At 39.0% G+C, this 22,177-nt stretch overlaps 1 protein-coding gene across 1 annotated transcript in view; it reads left to right on the top strand.

The window, feature by feature from the left end:
* rgs11 (regulator of G protein signaling 11) overlaps positions 1 to 22,177 on the top strand; it is a 136,250-nt gene that overhangs the window by 88,081 nt on the left and 25,992 nt on the right. The window contains exons 9-14 of the mRNA XM_073060567.1: positions 3,591 to 3,655; positions 10,344 to 10,371; positions 12,212 to 12,273; positions 12,632 to 12,745; positions 14,248 to 14,363; positions 19,810 to 19,897. Of these exons, the coding sequence (XP_072916668.1) occupies positions 3,591 to 3,655; positions 10,344 to 10,371; positions 12,212 to 12,273; positions 12,632 to 12,745; positions 14,248 to 14,363; positions 19,810 to 19,897 (473 nt within the window). The remainder of the gene's footprint in view (positions 1 to 3,590; positions 3,656 to 10,343; positions 10,372 to 12,211; positions 12,274 to 12,631; positions 12,746 to 14,247; positions 14,364 to 19,809; positions 19,898 to 22,177) is intronic.

Raw genomic sequence — 22,177 nt, forward strand, 5'->3', positions numbered from 1 at the left:
GAAACTTTTCTTTGTCTTCCATTCCTGAACCTTCATTACTCTGATAGAATGAAGATGTGGGACATGGGTTGGAACAGCTTTAGTACCATTACAGTGGTGGATCCTATTACAATGCATCAAGCATATTTTCTCAATCAGTTATGGATCACTTCTTAATAAACGGCAGTACTTTGTTTCTCCTCTACTAAGTATTTAGTAAGAATACTTTTATTCCATGGCAGTGGAAAACTTGCATCAACAAACAAGTTCGGGGATTAATTTCATCATTGTGTCTCAAACCAAAGTTCAATACTTGGTATATTGGTCTATTATTGTCACATGCACGAGGTATGGTGGAAGAACTTGCATACTGTTCATACAGATCAATTCCATGGTATGCTGAAGTGGCGGTATAAACATTACTTATGAAACAAATAAATAAAAATCAATAAACAACTGCAGACGCTGGAAATCTAAAATAAAGAAAATTTTGGAAATTGGCTATAGGTCAAGCCATGACTGTGGAAGAGAAATGATGAACATTTCAGTTCCAGGACCCTCTGTTAGAAAGGGCGTGGAATCATAAGATTGTTGAGCTGCAGGGACGGCAGTGGTGAACATTTGCTATGAAACACTATCAAGAACAATTTCTTTACAGTAATTAATTCCTTTGAAATGGGGGCTGGCCATGGAACAGTTGTAAGTGAAGATGTATTTGAAAGTTGGGTGTGATTCCTGAATGGTGATTGCAGGCGAGCACTTTAGTGTTGGGGGTTGTCGTGATGGAATATGATATTTGAAGATTTAGACGCTTTGTATGAAATTGTGAACTCATTACATCACTATGTCCAGTTCCTCGGTGCAAATCTACCTGCTTCCTCTGTATTTTTTGCACTAGTAGGGTGAACCCTTTGTCCACCCCAGTGAAGAGCAATGATAATTAGCTTACTGTCAACATATACAGCTATTGATGGTGTTACTGAAATCTTTAAGACAAGCAAGAGTCGTTTGCTTTGCATAGAATAAGCATAGGTTTGTAGTGTATCCCATTTGCCACTGCTTGTTTTCCAAGACTATTAAAGTTAGCCCATTTCTCCCTCCAGTTTTACCTACTGAAGATGCCAATTTGAGGGGCACAGGCTCTCGTGTATATCAAGTGGGCATCTTCATCAAGAACAAAGAAAACATGCCCCAAGGATGTCAGTCCTAACTCTGTAAATGCACTCTTGCCATCCCAGATCCTGTGGAAGATCGAAATAGGAGTTCTTTATGGGATTCCACACCCTTCCTCAGTCCTGTACACAGAGACTGGTCATGGTGTCCAAGCTCAAACAAAAACAGATCTGTAGATGCTGGAAATCCAAGCAGTACAGTCCAGTCGACATTTTGGGCCAAATTCCTTCAGCAGAACTGGTGAAAACTATAGTCCAAACTACTGCTCCAGCACAGTTTAAATATGTAATCATATTCAAAGCCTCTACAGTGTATACTATATGTGTTTTCTGTCTTTTATCCTCCTAATATACACAGCAGAGCTTAATGTACTCTGTGAAAAGAGAAACTGAATGTTTCAGATCCAAAGCACTTTGTCAGAAATGTGAAAGAGAGAAAACTAGTTTGGTTTCAGTACCAGAGATAATGGATTTTTTCCCCAGAGAAGATGTGAGGGAGTTATCTCATTAAACCTACACAGTAATGAGGGGTCTACATGGAGTGGACATGGAGCGAATGTTCCAAGTAGTAAGAGCATCTAGGATGAGAGAGCACAGTTTCAGAACAGAAGGGTGTCCCTTTAGAACAGAGAAGATGAGGAACTGCTTTGTACTCTGACCACTGTCACCAGATATACTGTATTACCTGTACACTGGGTTGTTGGCATTGGAGAGAATCCAGAGGAGATTCATGAGAATTATCCTGGGAATGAAAGGGTTAACATGAGCATTTGAGGCTCTGGGCCAGTACTCACTGGAGTTTAGAAGAATGAGGGGAGAATCTCATTGAAACCTCAGACAGGATGAAGAGGTCAATACTCCCCAATGCCATTAGGCTTTACAATTCTACTGCCAGGACTTAAGAACTTTTTAAAAGCTATTATTAATGCTTTTTGAGATGGTGATTTAGATGCATATCATATTTTTTTACTGAGTTAAGTATTGTATGTAATTAGTTTTGCTACAACAAGTGTATGGGACATTGGAAAAAAGTTGAATTTCCCCATGGGGATGAATAAAGTATCTATCTATCTATCTATCTATCTAAACCTGTGGAATAGTGAAAGGTCTAGATAGAGTGGAGAGAATGTTTCCTAATATGGGGAGTCTAGGACAAGAGGGCACAGCCTCAAGAAGAAGGATGTCCCCTTAGAACAGAAATGGGGAAGAATTTTTGTTAGCCGGAGGGTAGGGAATCTTTGGAATTCATTGTCACAGGCGCTGTGGATGCTGTCTTTGAGTATATTTAAGGTGGTGGTTGACAGGTTCTTGATTAGTAAGGGTATCAAAGGTTACAGGGAGAAAGCAGGAGAATGGAATTGGGAGGAAAAATAAATTGGTCATGATAAATTGCAGTGCATGCTTGATATGCCAAATGGCCCAATTCTGCTCCGATATTTTCTAGTTTTTCTGGTCTAAGATAGGGAAAGTATGAGGAGAACAAAGTGGATATCTCTAGTCACCTATGATCAAATAAGCTAATGTATAATTTCTTTATCTGTATAATCTATTATTAATAGTGAGGTTGTGGATTACTTAATTGACTTCCAAAAATGTCATCACTGTAACTACCTGAGAAAAGTGATCCACTAGAATAATTATAACTGCTTGTCATCAAAACCAAAAAACTACTTCAGCCCATATCTGTAAAGGAAATGTGACTGGTCACATTTTTTTTTGAAGTTTATTGAAGACATCTTGAATCAAGACATTATCTGGTTATATGATGAGATAATTTATAAACGGACAAAGCTGAGCTATATCTTCATGAGATCAGGAGTTGATCTGGATCTATGGGACAAACAAAGGGATTCAATTCAAGTCAAATGGAGTTTATTGTTATATACGCAAGTACATTAGATACAGTAGAAAGCTTCACATCACATAGCTTAAGACAAGACAACATAAATTATACGGGACAGTGCAGAAACAAAACTGCAAAGCAAGACATCAGTGCAGAGAAGATTTGGACAATTCCATGATAATGCTGGAGCTGGTCCATGCTATTCCAGTGCTGGGTGAGAGTTAAGTTTGTGCATGTTCCAATCCAGGTTCATTTGATTCAAGAACTTGATAGTTGTCAGAAAGTAGCTTTCCTGAACCTGGTGATGTGGGACTTAAGGCTTCTGTACCTCCTGCCCAATGGGATTGCCTTCAAATCTCAGCAGCAAATTGCTGTTTGACAGATTTTCCCTTCACAGAATCCAAAACTGAGTTTACATCATGGCGATGAAGTTCTTGAACATTGCTCAAGTGTAAAAATCACATTAGTTCCTTCACTGTCACTGAAAGTCTGTAGAATATTTATCTTCAGTTTTGTGTACTATATGTTTAGATGTTGAAAGCGCAACCGTGCTATTTAGTGTTGTGTTTAATTTAATATTTTTCATGCCCTTCCAGCCTGGTGCTCTAAATATCATGGAATCAGGACCACGGAGAAATACCATCCAAGCAAGAATCAAATTGGTACTTATTTCAGCCTCTTTAAATACTCTCCTAACTTAATTAGTACAGAGATATTGAAAGCTGGGATTTTAATCCATGTTATCAATTTACTACGTTCACTTTCCTTCACTTGCGTAGAAAACATGGAATAGGAGTCTATAATTCCAAAACCCTGGTACATGAACTGAATTGATATATTCAAATAACAGTCTATTTTTGCTTTGATCTGTATTTTAATGTACAGACTGTTTGCCTGTAGCTTTTTTTTTCAAATTCTGATATGAATCCAACAACAGTTGGGAATTCACTTGAGATTGAATGTATTTGTGGAAGTAACAAAATTGAATGTCTTCTAAACAGTGACATTGCTCCTTCATATTCCCATGGAAAATCTTCAATACAAATATTTCAAATCTCATCCTTTTATCGTAACAAAGTAAATGAAAGAAGGACCAAAGACTGATTCAGTATTGAATGAAATCATGGCTGATTCTGATCTTGGTCTCAGCTCCACTTTGCAGCCTGTTCTCCCTCTGTCCTCTGTCACCCTACTTCAAAAAACCATTCCCTCTTGATTCCAAATATAATTGATGATACATCTTCAATGGCCCTCTTATAATTTAAATAAAGAATAGGTCCACAACACTTAAAAGAAAATAAATTCCTCTTTACATCTATTTGTGCTGAGCATTTCCTTATTTTGAAATCATGTTCCCAATACCAGATCTCCCTGCAAGAGGGCAACATCCACCTTGTCAGTTGCTCAGAACAATAAGATCATCTCTCAGTCTTGTCAATGACAGGTCCAAACTCCTCTGTCTTTCCCTGTAGGAGAAATACTTCATCCCAAGTGACTGATCCTGATCTGTTTCTTTAGTTGCTGACATTTTCGTATTATTACTCCATCAAAACCTTTCATTATTTTGAAGATTTCTTTTAAATCTTCCTTTAACACACTTTACCATCAAGCAATAAACCCACTTGCATTCAGGAACCACGTACAGTGCATAACAAAATTGTGTATTTGAGTGGCAGCTTCGACACAATCAAACTCACCAAGATATTCCACAAAATTATTACTTAAAGGGAAATAATTCTGTTTGGCTGCAAGAGAGAAAAAGGAAGAGGGTATATGATCAAGTGATGAAACATCATTTTTCTGCTCTGCCATCTATTTATTAAATAGTCCACTGCATAATTTAAACTAGAATTAAATTATTTTAATCCACTAAATCGCTCCTTTTATCCCTAGATCCCTAGTGATTTGTATTTCACCTTTTGAACCAGCTTAATTATATTGTTAATACACTAAAATATAAATTGGCAACATCAGCAATTTGATAAGAAATAAAAATAAATGGAAATAATTTGTTTTAATTTTATTACATTTCCATTTGTTACTTATTGTTACTTCATAGTTACTTTGCTAGTGATGTTTATAATTTATGATGCAAATCTCAGAAATACAACTTTGGCTTAATTCTGATTTGTGCTTTATCGCATCAACCTCCGAATGAAACAGTGATCAGCGAGTGTGCAGCATTACTGACAGCTGTCAAGCCTACAGTGGTGTTGAACAGGCAAATATGTAGGATTTTAAAACAATTATCATGATACAAAAATTTTTTAATATTAGCAGCAGCCTCAGTTCAATCTGTTTTGTAGAAAACTCAAAAATTGATAAAATGACCAAGTTTTAATTTTTCCCCCATTCCTCCATTACGTTCCTCCCATTTCATAGGTTACATGTTGCAGATCAATGTCCATTGTAGAAACAATCGATGTTTCAGTTGCACTGAAATCAATCTAAATGAAAACTAAGCAGTTTCAATCACATGCTGTCAATCCTTAATGCTATTGCCCTTTGCCCTTCTATCTACGTCTTGGTTCTGGGTTTAAGATGTTCAAGATTTAATGATTTAGCTCAACCTGTCTCAGCCTGTCTGCAATTCTACTGCTGCAAACTGCAGAGAACTTTCTGATCCTGGCAACAATCACTGTCATTTTTAACCATTTACAAATGGTCAAAGCCTAACCACTCGGCAAAATGTGCAGGAGAATTTTGTGCGGGCCAATAGTGTAGACCAGCAACTGCGGCACTGGGTCTTTTGAAGCAATCATTTGTTTTCCTGCTGTGACATTTAACTGCTTTTCCCAGCTCTGCAGAATTTCTAGTCCATGATCTTGTCTGCAGCATCCAAATTAAATTAACTTAAAATAAGTAGATTTCAGTCAGAACAAACACACTCATGACCATGATTAAGATGAGCTATCCATTTTGAAAATTTGTTTTACTATCCAAAATAAATTTATATTTCAAAACGTGCAAGTAAAATAGAGAAGTAGTTCATCTGGCCCCACAAGTGTCCTTCAACAAGATCATGGCTGATCTCACTGTAACCTCAGCTCCACAATACTTAGGGTAATGCTTCCGCAATACATCTACCAGGTATCCATCTACTACCTTACAAATACTCACTGCTTTCTTTGAGGAAGAGGGTTCCAAAGATTTTTAGCTCACTAAAAGGGGAAAATAAATATCTCATCTCTTTCTTTAAAGGGTGATCCCTTTTAAATGTGACCCCTAGTCATTGTGTCTCCCAAACAAGGATGTATTCACCACGTCAAGACTCCTCAGGGTCTTTTATGATTCAGTCCAGGCCCTTCTAGCTATTTCTAACCTCCAGCTCTTCTCCCTCTCCTGAACTGAAATATTGTTGAAAGCTTCTAGGCCTTTAGTTGTGATTAGTCACTGCCTTAATTTCAAAAAGAAGTAAGCAGGCTGAATTTTAACCAAAGCGTTAGCCAGATATAACATATGTTCTGCTGTGTCGAAAGGAAATCAAGCTCCTTATCATTTGATTCTTTCCAACCAGTAATATTTTCCATCTGGCTTTATACTCAGCCTAGAACTGCTGTAAGTAGCTTAGTCAGGAGTCTGATTGCATAACTTCCTACAGAATATACATGGCAACACATACAAAATGCTGGAGGAAGCCAGCAGGTCAGGCAGCATCTATGGAGAGGAATAAGCAGTCAACATTTAAGGCTGAGATTCTCCAGGACTGGAAAGGAAGGGAGGGAGAAGAAGCCAGAATATGGAGAAGGTGATTGGTGAAGCCAGGTGAATGGGAATGAAATGATGGTTGGAAGAGGTAAAGAGCTGTAGAAGACGGAATCTGATGGATGAGTAGTGTGAACCATGGGTGAAGGGGAAGGAAGAGGGGCACCTGGGGGAGGTGATAGGCAGGTGGGGGGAGAATGAAAAAGCCCGATTGGGGAATAGAAGAAAAGGGAAGGGGAGGGGAAAATTACCAGAAGTTACAGAAATTGATGTTCATGCCAACCGGTTGTAGGCTACCCAGACAGAATATGAGATGCTGCCTAGCCTACTGGGCTCCTCCAGCATTTTGTATGTTTTACTCTGGATTTCCAGAATTTTCAAATCTCTCTGTTCAACCGACTACACATTATTTTTATGCACGTAATGGCATATTGTTTTCCTAACAATGGGTATTGCTTGTACTTCGTTGCACGATTGTTCTGTAAGGTGTTCCCTGAGGATCTTTCAATTGTCATATGGGCTAACGTACATAATATGTGAAAGAAATAATGCACATCTCAGAAGAACTCTTAACCCCTTGTGTCAGCCCAATTGCATGATATCATTAATCATTTGAGGTGGGTAGTAAGATCTATACATAGGTGAAACTTAAACCAGTTATAGGGGAAAGCTGTCTGTCAGTTGAGCAAGAAAAGCTGCCAGAATACTGTACTCCACTGATAGCCTCGTCAATGATGGAAGATGAAGAAATGCTTGTCAAAAATGGAACCTAAAGTATTACAGCACACTACAGGCCATTCAGTCCACGACGATGTGCCAACCTTATAACCTCCATAAGATCAAATTAATCCTTCCATCCTTCATAGCCTTCCACTTTTTCTATCATCCATGTGCCCATCTAGGAGCTTCTTAAATGTCCCTAATGTATCTGCCTCTACCTCCACCCCTGCAAGGCATTTCATGCGCCCACCTCTATCTATATTTTTTTAAGCTTGCTTCTGATATCCCCCTATACTTTCCTCCATCTACCTTAAAATTATGCCCCTTGGTATGAGCCATTTCCTCCCTGGGAAAAAGTCTCTAGCTATCAACTCGATTTATACCTCTTAGCATCTCATACAACTTGCTCCTACAATTTGCTCCAAAGAGAAAAGCCCCATCTCACTCAACCTATCCTCAATAGACATATTGCCCAACCCAGAGAGCATCTTGGTAAATCTCTTCTACACCTTTTCTAAAGCTTCCATATCCTTTCTCGAAAGGAAGCGACCAAATATAAATGTAAAGATACCTCACTTTACAAAGTTTTAGGCAGAGATATATGGCTAGGGTGCCTAAACCTTTTGCACAGTTCTGTATTAATTTTATGTATTGCATTATACTGCTGCCACAAAAAAAGAAAAAAAATTTATGACGTGTGAGTGATGATAAACCTGACTCTGATATGGGTCCCTGTTGCGGAGTGAGAGTGGGAAGAGGGCAGGAAGAGGGGAATCATGGCTGGGGAGAGGTGAGAGGGTGGGAAGCACCAGAGAAACATTCTGTAATGATCAATAAACTAATAGTTTGGAGGCAAATGACCTTGCCTGGTGTCTCGGGGCTGGGTGTGTCTACACCCACGCCACCCCTCTGCCCCAGCACTCCTTCTCTGCCACCTGTCCCACACCCTTCCCAAGGCCCTCCACCCTTGCCGTTCCCAATATCCTTTGCTCCCTAGCGATATATTTGGGCCTAAGACTTTTGCACAGTACTGTACGTGAGGGTACTCTGTTCAGTGTTCCCTTGTGTCTTTTTGAATGGCACTACCACTCATCAATCCTGAAAAGTGTGACATGAGTCAGGCTGTGCTGCATAATCTCTTGTGACATTACTGGAACTGTGCCATGCAGTGATGGGAGTATTTCAGTCAAATCTTGCAAAGTTCCAGTCAATTGAACATCCATGCACCACCATTACCTGTGCCTCCAGACCTGTTGCCTCATTTGGAGAAACCTCGTGCTTTAATTACCCGCAAAGCAGAGTGTGGTCATTACAGTCTGCAAATGCATGAGTGCGAGTATTGCATATAGACACAGAATACCACTCGTACAGCCCAAGCTCCTATTACTTTTAAACTCAAATGACTTGGATCTTGTAATGATGATTAAATATTCACATTGCTGCTCTATAAAGTGAAATCTACCCACAGTTTCATGTCTTGGAATAGTGTTAATTATACATTACATTTTTGAAAGGGAAATGTACACAGTGTTCTCAAAATAGATACAATAACATAATGACATTGTGATATATCATGGTATACTTTGTTTACCCAACTTTTTCCAAGTTTTGAACAAATTTTAAATCCCACTCAGGGACCCATTAAATCTAGTAAATGTACATAAATCAATACATAGACACGACAGGTTCTGCAGATGCTGAGAAACCAGAGTAACACACACAAAATGCTGGAGGAAGCCAGCAGGTCAGGCAACGTCAATGGAACAGAATAAAGAGTCAACCTTTCGGGCCAAGACCTTTCATTCGGACTGTGTAATTAGGACAGACAAGCTTATGCCGAATATAAGTATCTGTAGAAAGAAAATGGTCCTTAACATTATTGTTTGAATCTTCTAACTGTTTTTTAAACATAATTCCTTCCACAACATAAACTTCAGCACACTCTTATTGGTGCACAAGGTTCTTACTTGGGTGCTAATCCAAGTGAAATCTAGAAAATAACATTGTTTTATGATATAATTCCCAGATTATTATAGCATGACCCTCCTGCCACCAAGTCCACTGGAACCATGAATCACACATTAAAATGAAAATAAAAACATCCAGGATCACAGACTTTTTCCAGTCTGCTCAGTGCCCAGATCTTGTGCCCACAGGTTGCTATTTATGTGAGGACAGGTTCACAGAGTCCACTGATAGCCTTTTGTTTCTGGAGAATATTGTTAAATAATTCTAGATTGGACTATGTTCTTAAAGGTTTAACCGAGCAAAGGTAAATGCATGAGAAAGTCAAACCCTTTGTAATAGATTGGTCATTGTAACCTGTGAAGTACTATTAAAAATTCCAGGAAACTGTACTAACTGTAATTAATCTCTGATTTTTGTTCTTTGCATCTACTCCTGTGAAGTAAGTATTGACACATTGTTAAAGTTGTTTTGCTTGTTAGTGTGTAGTAACCACTCCTCCTTGCAGGGTCTCGTAGCAATGGGAAACTCTTATATAAAACAGAATTAGTCTTAATGAAAGGGTTGAATTTATTATCAAATATTTCCTTTTTTGTGAGAATGAATAGTTGCATATAACTAGAAATGCATTTTAAACTTTAAAACTTTGTTGGAGATTTGTTAAAGTGCAGGTTTTGCAATGTGTAGTAATTATTTGTAAGATATTGATTGCTATCTGTAGCTTTGGATTTGGAAGCAAAGTGGCTGCTCTCATCACTGACCCCATAGGAAGAATTCCACTCTAGCAATCAAAACCTGATTTGATTAAAGGCAAATTTTGAGTTCATGGTTACATAAGTGTAAAGAGAGAAAACTGGAGTGTTTAATTGCTTTCAAATAACGTGCCAGAATGTTTATATAGTGGAGTTCAGTTAGATCAGTGAAAATGGCGAATAATCTGCTCTGTGTTCTTTTAATAGGAAGAATAGTGCGTACTACAAGAAAGAGGTGAGACCACAAATGGATGGTACTTTTCTCCCAGCTATCTACTTTTGTGATGGTATAATCACTTAGGATATTTGATTTAACTAACTATGCTGCTTAAAATGAATTCTTCACCCTTCATATTGAGAGTATGGTCATTCTAAATGAAAAATATTGACTCCAAATGAAGAAGATTGTGCTTGAGCCTGTTTGACATATGGAACTGCTGATTTGTGACTGTAGTTTGATGGACTCTTGGTGCTTCTGTTTATTGCACAGTAGGGTGGGGAGGTGGCGGTCAGTGCTTCTACTGGCTTGTGCGAAGAGAGGGACTTCAATGTTTCTATTCTGGGGTTTCTTTGTTTCATGGATGTCTGTGAAGAGGACGAATTTCAGGTTGTATACTGGATAGATACTCTGATATTAAATGTATATTAAATGTTTACTTTGAAACCTTTGAAAATTAGAGGGTCAGACCTTGTAGCCCCACCCCCCTGGAATTAACACGGTTGTTTTGGTCACCCTTTTGGCCGTGAGTGTTGTCTCACCTCATGGTAGAGTGCCCAGCGATGTTGCACTGTTCAATCACATTATCAGTCAGGGGGAGAAAGCGGGAGGAAAGGAAATGGACCTGAAACTGCCTGGGTCCTCTTGTTCATATACAGATCAACTCACTTAGCCAATTGGTTCCCAAAAGCAAGTGCTTTGAGTGTGTACAAGCTGTAGTTTTCCTGTCAGGTGCAGATTTCTTGTTATTACAACAACAAAAAAAGACAAAAGGGCACTCTTTACACCCTCTCTCCTGATTTCCTGGCAACCCACTCTCTCTCCCAGCACTCAACCTCTTCCCTCATTTGTAATTCATCAATGTGGGGCAAACGGATGTTTCAAAATGCTCAGCACACTGTCAGAAATAAGGCTAACGTAGATACTAAGTAAATGTAGGACTTTTAATTGTGGTTCCCTTAATTAAGCTCAAAAGGTTTGCTGAGGTCTGATAGTAATTGGAAACAAGCATGGCATTTGATTTCAGACCTTATTTTCAGCTCATTGGCACCTCTGAATTATGGACATTGAGGGATAGATCTCTAAAGTACCGTACAGTGATTCCTAAATATTGCACTGCTGCACTGCTTAAAAGCAAAGACTGGTGAAAACATGATGGGATCACAGAGTACTGTTGAGGATGGTAAAATAGTGAATTTATTGTCCAGATGTGGAAGTTCAAGTTGAATTTTATTTTGAAAGTTTAATCAGAGACCTTTACAGAGAGTGGAGAATTCTGCAGTTAGTCTTGTATTTTGAAGCACTGTGATCTTTATTTCTATTTATCTCCTTAGTCATGTGCATCCTTGATGCTGTAGTTTATAACCTCAAAGTTTATTATAACATTAGTATTCTAGAACTGACTAAAATTACTTTTTAGATTGAGTGGTGGGTGAAAGGATAATTTATTTCAAGTATCATAAATACAGTTACTTAGTGAATGAACTACTTTTGACCTGGAAAGGGATCAGATTTAGTTTTTGTCTATTTAAATATTAAGTGGCTTTACAAATGACAATAGCTTCCATTGCCTTATGAAGTGCCTTGGGGTGTTTTCTGTATTTCTTAATAAGTAAAGGCTATTTACTTTAGCAACCAGTTAGAAAGCAGTCAACAGATCACTGAAGAAAGGCTGATTAGCTCACTGCAGACCTACTATACTGACAACAAGGCTGTGTGTGGAATTGTGCATGTATATATGGCACAGACTGGATTAATTAATTAATGAAAAAGATGTTTAGGATATTTATGAATATTAAACCCATAATAACTGGGTTTTACTGTGGTTTTCATTTCAATTGTTCTGTTTGACATTTAGATTGAGTACTACACAAATGCTTTAACCAGATCAAGAGTCAAATCTTCAATTTCTTTGGAAGGGTATGATATTTTTCTCTTTCTCTTTATTACCTCAGTGCTGTAACATTGATACATTTGAAACTTCTCTACTCAGTAAAGGAAGACCTCCCATGTTTAGTTAATGTCAGCCAGACCTCAGTGGACATTTATAACTTCCCACTGCTGGCAAACTTGCCCTGAACATAATGATTTCTTGGTGAAGAATGGAAGTGTTAGTCAGAGATACACTTCCATGACAGATTTAATCACAAGTTTTAGCACTGCTTTGTGACAGTATATGTAGGCATTTTGTTTGAAAAATGCCATCTTCCATTTGCTATTTTAATCTGCAGATATCTGTGATTATGACCTGTGAAACCATCTGCTGTTTCATTTGTAGATTTGTGAGGCACTGTGAGCAATATCTTCTGCATGATCCGATAATGTCTGGCTGTCTGCCCGGCAACCCTTGGATTACAAGTGGCACTATATACTGGACAATGAATGCTGATTTGTAAGTACTTAAAACATTTCCAAATGCTTTACTTCAGGGTAATAGGTTAGTATCAGATGACACACGTGAAATAGAATTTGCAGATACTACCAAATCCACAAGTGTTTCCTCCACGCCCACTACATCTAGAAAAAAGTATCTCATCGTTCTTATTATTTTTCAAAATAGCTTAAACCATTGTGCCTTATAGCATGTTCCTTAAGCTTTGGGGGCAGTTTCTCCTTATTTACTTGACTAAACTCCAGGAAGAAATGTATTAAATCATCCCTTAAAATCATTTTTTGCTCCAAGGAAGCCAACCCTGGATTCCCTGGTCTTTTCAAGTGACTAAAGTTTTGCATCAGCTGTACAACCCCTGAAAACCTCTTTTGTAGCTTTGCTAATATGTTGACATTTTTCCAAAGGGATGGAGTCTACAATATAGTACCTTAGCTGAGATCTAGCCAATGGTATTGGGGTTTTTTTTGCTCTTAACTGTTAAAAGGTGCTTATTATTTTAAAGCAAACTCATATTCTCCTCAGTAGGTCAGGCAGCATCAATCGAGAGGTATAAACAGTTCATGTTTCAAGTTTTTAATGCCTCTCCTCTTTCCTTTTCTCCCATGATCCACTTTCCTCTCCTATCAGATTCCTCCTTCTTTAGCCCTTCACTTCCCAGCTTCTCACTTCATTCCCACTTTCCCACCCACCAATGTACTTTCCCCCTCACCTGGCTTCACCTATCACCTGCCAGCTTGTACTCCTTCCCCTCTCCCCACCTTAATCTGACCTGCAATCTTCCTTTCCAGTCCTGATGAAGAGCCTTGGCCCAAAATGTTGATTGTTTATCTCCACAGATGATGCCTGAACTGCTGAGTTCCTCCAGCATTTTGCTGGATTTTCAGCATCTGCAAAATCTCTTGTGTAAAAGACTTACCAGTATATCTCCAGAGACTCCCCATTCCAGCATTTCCATTTACATTATTTTACTGCCTTTTCTTCCTAGAAAGATGCACTGTAGTGCCAAGTGGCATATTGTACCTGAGGTATGTATGCCCATTTCCACAATCGTGTGAATGTGAAACACCAGCTACAAGTTAAGCTGTTGTTTTTATAGACAAAGGAAGTGAAAGCTCTTTCTTTCAAACCATGGATGTAATGTGCCCATTTCCACAAGGACAGTAGTTCCAGAGAAAGGTTAAGAATTTTGGAATTGATTGCAGCAAGCCCTTTAGCAGGCCTTCTCTTTCTCAGCCAATATAGATGAGCATTGGTTTATCTAATCACAGTGTGTGAACAAGAAATACCTCAAGCGAGCTTTCTGTTGCCATGGTAAAATATCCCTTTTTCTCCTCCACAGCATATATCCCCACAGAAGTATCTAAGAAAATTGTTAAGTTATTTGTTCCTGGCCAATGACCAAAGATGTAGTGTAGTTATCCAGATTAGGTTGCATTATTCGGTTGTATTATATCTATGCAACAAAGCAGAACAGATGTTGACAGGTTTCCCGCTGTTGACAGAGTGGCTGACCCAACAAGGTTACGTGTGGAACGCTGGGCCTTCAGTTTTCAGGAGCTACTGAAAGATCCCTTGGGGCGGCAGGAATTTAGACGCTTCCTGGAAGTGGAGATAAGTGGTAAGCACAATTCAATCAAAATTATGTAATAACTGGTTCACCTGCTCATATTTAAAAGGGCAGCAGATTGTTGCAATAGTTAATGTCTACCTGACATCTAAAGTGACCCAGATTAGAACTTGATATTGTGTGATGTTGGCCTGTTCTCCCCTTTCACTGGGTGTGTTTCTCCCAGATGCTCTGGATTCTAAACACATCCCAAAGATGTGGTGGCAGGTTCATTGATGATGTAAGTTTCGCTCATGTAGGTGAGTGGTGGGAGAATCGGTGGGAGTTGATGGACATGTGAGATAGAATAGACTGCAATCGATCAAATGGGGACTGGAACTCATGAGGGTCAGAAGTGGAGAGAGTGAGCAATTTCAAATTCCTGGATGTCAAGATCTCTGAGGATCTAACCTGGCCCCAACATATCAATCTAGCTATAAAGAAGGCAAGACTGCGGCTATATTTCATTAGGAGTTTGAAGAGATTTGCTTTGTCACCTAAAGCACTCAAACATCTATAGTTGTACCGTGGAGAGCATTCTGACAGGCTGCATCAATGTCTCGTATGGGTGGGGGGGGGGGGGGGGGGGCGACCGCACAGGATCAAAGTAAGCTGCAGAGAGTTGTAAACTTAAGTCATCTCCATCTTGGGTACTAGTCTTAATAGTATCCAAAACATCTTAAAGGAGTGGAGCCTCAGAAAGGCAACATCTTTTATTAAGGGCCCTTATCACTCAGAACATGCCCTCTTTTCATTGTTATCATCAGGTAGGAGGTACAGAAGCCTGAAGGCACGCACTCAGTGATTCAGGGACAGCTTCTTACCCTCTGCCATCTGATTCTTAAAGAGACATTTAACCCATGAACAACACCTCACGTTTTTTAAAAATTATATGTTATATCTGGTTTTGCAGTATTTTTAATCTATTTTATATATATTTACTGTCATTGATTTACATTTTTACATAAATTTCACAACACATGCTGGTGATATTAAACCTGATTCTGAATCATGGCATTACTGAGACCAGCATGGACTCAATGGGCCAGGTTGCTTCCTTTCTATGTTACAACAAAACATAAGCTTATTTATATAGGTTTTAATATTTGTTTAAAGAAATTATCTTTATCTCTGTTGTAAGCCTGGTATGAGATGGAGTTGGAATCTAACCTACATTTAGAGTCATAGAGCAGTACAGAATGGACGCAAGCTCTTTGGCCCAGTACGTTCAGGTTGACATCATTGTCCAGCTGGCTAGTGCGTTTGGTCCATATCTCTCCGGACCCTTCCCCTCCATGGACTGATCCAGTGCTTCTTCAATGATATTATTGTACCTGCCTCAACCACTTTCACTGGCAGTTCATTCTAAATACTCGTCCTTCTCTGTGTCAGAAAGTTGCCTCTTAGGTGCCTTTTAAATCCTTGCCTTCTCACGCTAAGTCTATGTCCCCTTGTTTCGGACTCCCCCGATGCCACTACCACCCACTTAATCTATGCCTCATACTGGTAAGCTCTTCTCTAAGGTTGCTCCTCATTCTCCTGAATTCGAGGGAATTTACACAGCCTGGAAAACCTTTCCCTATAACTCAAGCCCTTTAACTCTTTCCAATTTAACCACATCTTTGACAGGGTGACCAAGATTGTGCACGGTACTCCAAGTAGCCTTACAAGTATACAACCGCAACATAATGTCCCAGCTTCTATACTCAGTGCCCTGACTACATGTAAATGCCTTTTCCACCACCTTACCTGTGATGCCGCTTTCAACCAACTATTTATTAGTACACCTCAGTCTCTCCCTTCACTATCGACAACACCTAATTTTGGGTTATCTGCAAATTTGCTGATCAAGCCTTGTACATCCCCATTTTATTATTTATAAAGATGATTACAAAGCAAGACTCCCCCCGTTGACCCTTGCGGCACAACACCAGTCACTGTCTCCATTCTGAGAACGTCCTTCAACCAGCGCCTTCTGCTTCCAACCTCCGAGCCATTTTTAGTTTGCCATGATTCCATGGGACCTAACCTTCTCAGACCAGCCTACTTTGACAGGGACCTTGTCAAAGGCCCTGCTGAAGCCTAAAGAGACAATGTTCATTACCCTCCCCCATCACGCTTTTGGTTACCACATCAAAGAATTCTAAAAGATTTGTCGTAGAACAGTTGGAGAAAGATTTTATTTGGTGCTGATCTGTAGTGAATGGACTATGTATGCTTGGAGAGCCACAAAGTGTTGCTCTTCCAAAATAGAATCTTCTTCATGTGAAAGTTGTTTCAAGAATTGACATTTATCCACCAGAGCCAAGCAGTTACGGCAGTAAATGTCCATTCTGTGATCCATCGTTTTCCGGTTGCAAAGGAAACTTCTGTTGAAGTGTTCTTTATCTAGCTCAAGTTCACCATGCAATACACCTCTGTGAGGAATTATGAAAGGGTAGATTTATAATGAACTTTCAACAGTGCTCAGGAATTCAAAATAACAAATTGTGTTCTGAACAAGAAAGCAAAGAACAAAATCATATCAATAGACAACTGCAGCATGGTAGAGTAGTTGGTCAGGCGTAATACTGTTACAGTGCCCGGGGTTCAGTTCCACCGCTGTGTGTAAGGAGTTTGTTTGTTCTCTCTGACTGGAGTTTTCTCCCGATGCGCCAGTTTCTTCCCAAATTCCAAAAACATAGGAGTTAATGGGTTAATCAGTCACATGGGCATAAGTGGGCAGCACGAGCTCATTGGGCTGGTAGAGCCTGTTACCAAACCTTTCAGAACAGAAAGAAATAAGATTGCATCAATGTTTGTATTATAAGAACTAAATTAATAATTGAAATGTGAAACGCTAGTAGGAATAACCTAAAATGAAAACAGAAAATGCCAAAGATACTCAGCAGGTCAAGCAGCATCTGTGGTAGGAGACAAAAATGTGGATGCTGCAGATCAATATCCTTTCACCAGAAGTGGGGAGAAAAGTCTGCTTTGAATTGGAGAGAAGAGGGAGGAGTGGAGAGAACAAAGGGAATAATTACAGTGGGGTGAAGACCAAGAGAATCCCGATGATACAGATGGTATTGGTGCTGTATGTGAGAGGATGGTGAAGGCTGTTAATGATAGCTGGAGGAAGTGTAAATACAGGAGATGAATCAGGATCAAGGAGAGAAAATTAAACTGGAACTGAGATGTGCCGAACACAGAAGTCGTTGGAAACTTCCTATATGTGTTAAGACCAGCCACTTCTGATATGTCATGCACCTTCAACATCAACTCAAATATTTTCCCTTGTATCCTGTTTGGGTATCCCAAATCTTGTCTGTTTCAAATTTCGAGCAAAACGTTTTGCATTTGTTTAATGGTAGGAGTACGTGGATAGCAAATAAGTCAGGAAGGTGGTTAGTAGCACCAAGTGTCAGGAAATTTGTGATTAAAACAACTGTGGCCTAAGATTCACATACAAGTCGGAACCACCGTAAAGCCATTTGCTTTTCTGTTTCCTTGCTTCCTGATTTATTCTGTTTGATTTCTGGTGGCACTTTGGCTCCTATCAGTATATGATGTAACTGGCCTCAGTTAAACACTTCTACAGATAGAAACAGGCCCTTCAGCCCAACACATCCATGCTGAGCCAGATGCATCTCTAAGATAGTATCATTCCCTTGCATTTAGCCCAAATCCCTTTAAACCTTCCCAATCTATGTGCCCATTCAAATGGTATAATTGTACCTGCATTTATCACTTTCTCTGAGATCTCATTTCGTACACCCATCATCCTCTGTGGAAAAACTTGTCTCATAGAACCCATTTTAATCTTTTTCCTCTCAGCTAAGCTTCCCTAGCCTGGGAAAAGGACCGTGACTATCATTTCTTATCTATTCCCTTCATAATTTATATACCATTATAAAATCAACCCTGAGCTGCATCCACTCCGGAGAAGACCGTCCCAATCTATCCAATATCTTCTTACAACTCAAGCCCCCAGCTCAGGCAATATCCTATGAATCTTTTCTACACCATCTGTAATGTATTGACATTCCTCTTAGAGTATAGCAACCAGAACTATATGCAGTCTTGTGTTCTAACCAAGATTTTGTCCAACTATGACATGACATCCCAACTCTTGTATTCAGCAAAACAGCATAACTCTTGTTATATGCCTTCACAATCTTGTCTGTGTCACCACTTTCAGGAAACAATGTACTTATAGTTCTAAGCCTCTCTGTTATACAACAATGCTCAGGGCCTAGCTATTTGTGGTATGTCCTGGCCTGGTTTAAAATCCGAAATTACAACACTTTGCACTTGTCCGAGTTAAATTCCATCTGCTTTTCTTTCCCAGTTAATCAATATCTCATTGTACCCTTAAACAACCTTCTTCTTTGGACACCATACCACCAATTTATAAAATTATGCCACCTATGTTCTCCATTCTCCTGAGTATTGGAGCATCACAGAGAATCTGGCCTTTGAAGCCAATCCAATGGCATGTAACACATAAAGAGCTGGAGGGACTCAGCAGGTCAGGCAGCATCTAAGGAAATTCAAGGTCTCAACCCGAAACATCGACTCTTAACTCCTCTCTTTAAATGCTGCCTGACCTGTTGAGTTCCTCCAGCATTTTGTGCGTGTTACTCTGTATTTCCAACACCTGCAGAATCTCTTGTGTTTATAATCTAATATCACTGTACTTCATCTTTAATTTGTTCCTTGCCAGTTTAGCTTGTTTGAATTTTGTGCCAATTCAAAATTCAAATGCCATCTCAGCTTTCCTGAGTCCTGGTAGATTAATTCAAAATCATTACATTAACAACTGTTAAATTATCATAGTTTTTGTCATAATTACAATCACTTTTTTAAAGTCACTTCTTGCCAAACTTTGATACCCAAATTTGCACAAAAAAATTAAACCTTTTTGAACAATGTGGAATTTTCACATTTGATATTACTTTTGTAACTACAAACGTAATAATAAACAGCATACGTATCTAACTTTTCCCTAACTGAATCCATAAAATCTCTCTTAAGATAAGTCACCTCAGTCTTTCATACTTGGACTGAAATAGGAAAAGTAAATAACATTGTTTGACTTGATGCATTTTCAAAATTGGCATTCTTAATTTCAAAGGCATTCTGGTATTATGTTTTTATAATCATTTTTGAACTAGATATGAATTACTGTGGAATATACCATGTTATATTTACTGTAGAAGTAATTAAGAGAATCTATACAATAAAACATAGGAGATTTCAGATACTGTAATCTGGAATAAAAAACAAACTGCTGGAGGAACCCAGTGGGTTTTGATGCAGGTCTGAACCCAAGATATCATCTATCCCTTTGCTTCCACAGATGCTGCTCAGGCTTCTGAGTTCCTCCAGCAACTTATTTTTTGCTATAACATGAAAATGTGGATCTCTGAATTCAAATGTTTATATCTGCAATAATTTTCTGCTTTTCAATCTCTAGCTGAGAACCTTAGTTTCTGGGAGGCATGTGAAGATGTACAGTATGGAGAACAATCAAAAGTTGAAGAAAAAGTAGAGACCATTTTTGAGTAAGTTTATTGCTTTTTAAATGACTACTACAAAAGTTATTTATTTTATAAATAGTTTTTGTAATAGTAACAAAATAATTTTTGAACTATTGGAAAATAATTGATGGATAGAGTCTGATCTCACCTGGTCCCTGAACTCCTCCAGCCTGATCAAAAAGGCACAACAGCGCCTTTATTTCCTGTGGAGCATCAAGAAAGCTCACCTATGTGCCAGGATACTGACGGACTTTTTCCGCTGTACTATTGAGAGCATACTCACCAACTGCATCTCAGTGTGGTATGGCAATTGTCTCATATCGGACCGCAAAGCACTCCAGCAGGTGGTGAAAACTGCCCAGCGGATTATCGGCACCCAATTGCCCTCCATTGAGAACATCTACCATAAACGCTGCCTGGGCAGGGCGAAAAGCATTATCAAGGATGCATCTCACCCTAACCGTGGACTTTTTACTCTCCTCCCATCCAGTAGGCACTACAGGAGCCTCCACTCCCGTACCAGCAGGCACAGGAAGAGCTTCTTCCCTGAGGCTGTGACCCTGCTGAACCTCACATCACAGCGCTAAGCAGTATTGCACCCATATTGTACTGTTTCAGTACTTTCATATTTGTGTGCTGTAGCACTTACTTTTTATTTGCAGTTATTTTGTAAATAACGCTATTCTTTGCATTTCTGGTTAGATGCTAACTGCATTTCATTTGGCTTTGTATCTGTACTCAGCACAATGACAATAAAGTTGAATCTAATCTAATCTAATTTTCAAACACATCAGAACTTTCCTCAGTGCTTTTCTGTACACAAAGCTTGACAGAAATTTAAGGAAAGTTGGCAGGAAGATTATAGTTCAGTACAAACAATGCTTAGCATCATATGCCTTACCTCAACTTGAATATCATGGCAAATTTTAAGGCAGCATTAAATGCTACACCATGATATAGCAAGAGTTTGTTAGCTGTGTGGAAACACTGACAATTTAGTCCCAGGGCTGGTGCACAGAAGCCCACTACCCAAAAGAGAAAATGCCCTGTTCTCAGGTTGAAGACTTCTGGGTTGAAAGAAGGGTACTTAATTACAACTATTGCAATCTGCTCCAAGTGTGTTTTTAATTGCACATAAAGCAAATAAACTATTGGGCAACCTACTGTGCTTTATTCAGTACAAAGGTAATTTCCATTGGAGATTGGCAGAGATCGGCGACTGGCAGAATAATACTGTTTAAAACAAAGTGATGGAGCTCTCTTGGAGTGGAGCATAAAAGCTAACTGGCTCCTATTCATACAAGAGGAAAATCAATTGTGATGATAATTCTGTGATCTGAATTGTGCGATCAAAATAGCTACCTCAGGGGCAAAAAACTTGATCCCAATTTTTGTTGTTCTGGTTAGGAAATACTTGAATTTTGGTACAATGTGTTAAATTCTAGACTTTACACCTGTTTTGTCATTCTTGAGAGTGTTGCATTGGAATAAACATTTGTAAAGGCCCATTTACAAATTCTTGCAGTGTCCCTACCTGGAAAGTCCAATATTAGACATCTTGATAAGGTGCCAGCATTGTTCTACAACAGTGGAGCCAAAAAGGAGGGAAGTAATTGTGATCCTATTTACAATTTCTATGGAGTGGGACTAGCTCCATCCCCAGTTTTAACATATAAATTTTGCTTCCTAGAGCTTGGGTCAATAGTTTCCCTAGATGGGTCTTCAACCTTTATATATCCATTAATGAGGGACCTAATACCAATGTTAAATGGCTTCCAAAAACCAACTATCTTTGTTATAATTTGTTACTTGACCATGACTGTGTTTTCTAACACTCCAACCACAGGGCTCCCAAATGTCCATTAGCTAGAATTAAGGGAAGATCCCTCAGAAAGAGAAACTGCTGCCCATGAAGGGAATTGTTCAACCAAATGTTTATTGCTTTGTCTAAATAAAAGGCAGTAGATGACTTGTAAGTGCACGCACCACCAGTTGCAGGCTTGTCATTGTGACATTCAAACTGATAGAAGACAAATTAAAATTTAGCTGGGCCTAAAATTAAATTCTGAACCCCTAAGGAAAATACATTGGTGCCCTTGCAGTTCAAATATTATAAAGATATGTGGAACCTGTCATCATAGTTATTAAGTTTGTAGAAAGCAGGAAGGTAACAACTGATGTGCAATAGCAATTGGTGTTGTGGGATATTAGATATGACAAAGTAGTTGCGGTTTGCTACAAGTTGTTTACTTCATTGTGTATTGACCAGAAATATTACTGGAATAATAATGATGTGTTCTTGGC

Source organism: Hemitrygon akajei, chromosome 11, assembly GCF_048418815.1.
Source record: "Hemitrygon akajei chromosome 11, sHemAka1.3, whole genome shotgun sequence".
In the NCBI taxonomy this organism is placed as follows: Eukaryota; Metazoa; Chordata; class Chondrichthyes; order Myliobatiformes; family Dasyatidae; genus Hemitrygon; species Hemitrygon akajei.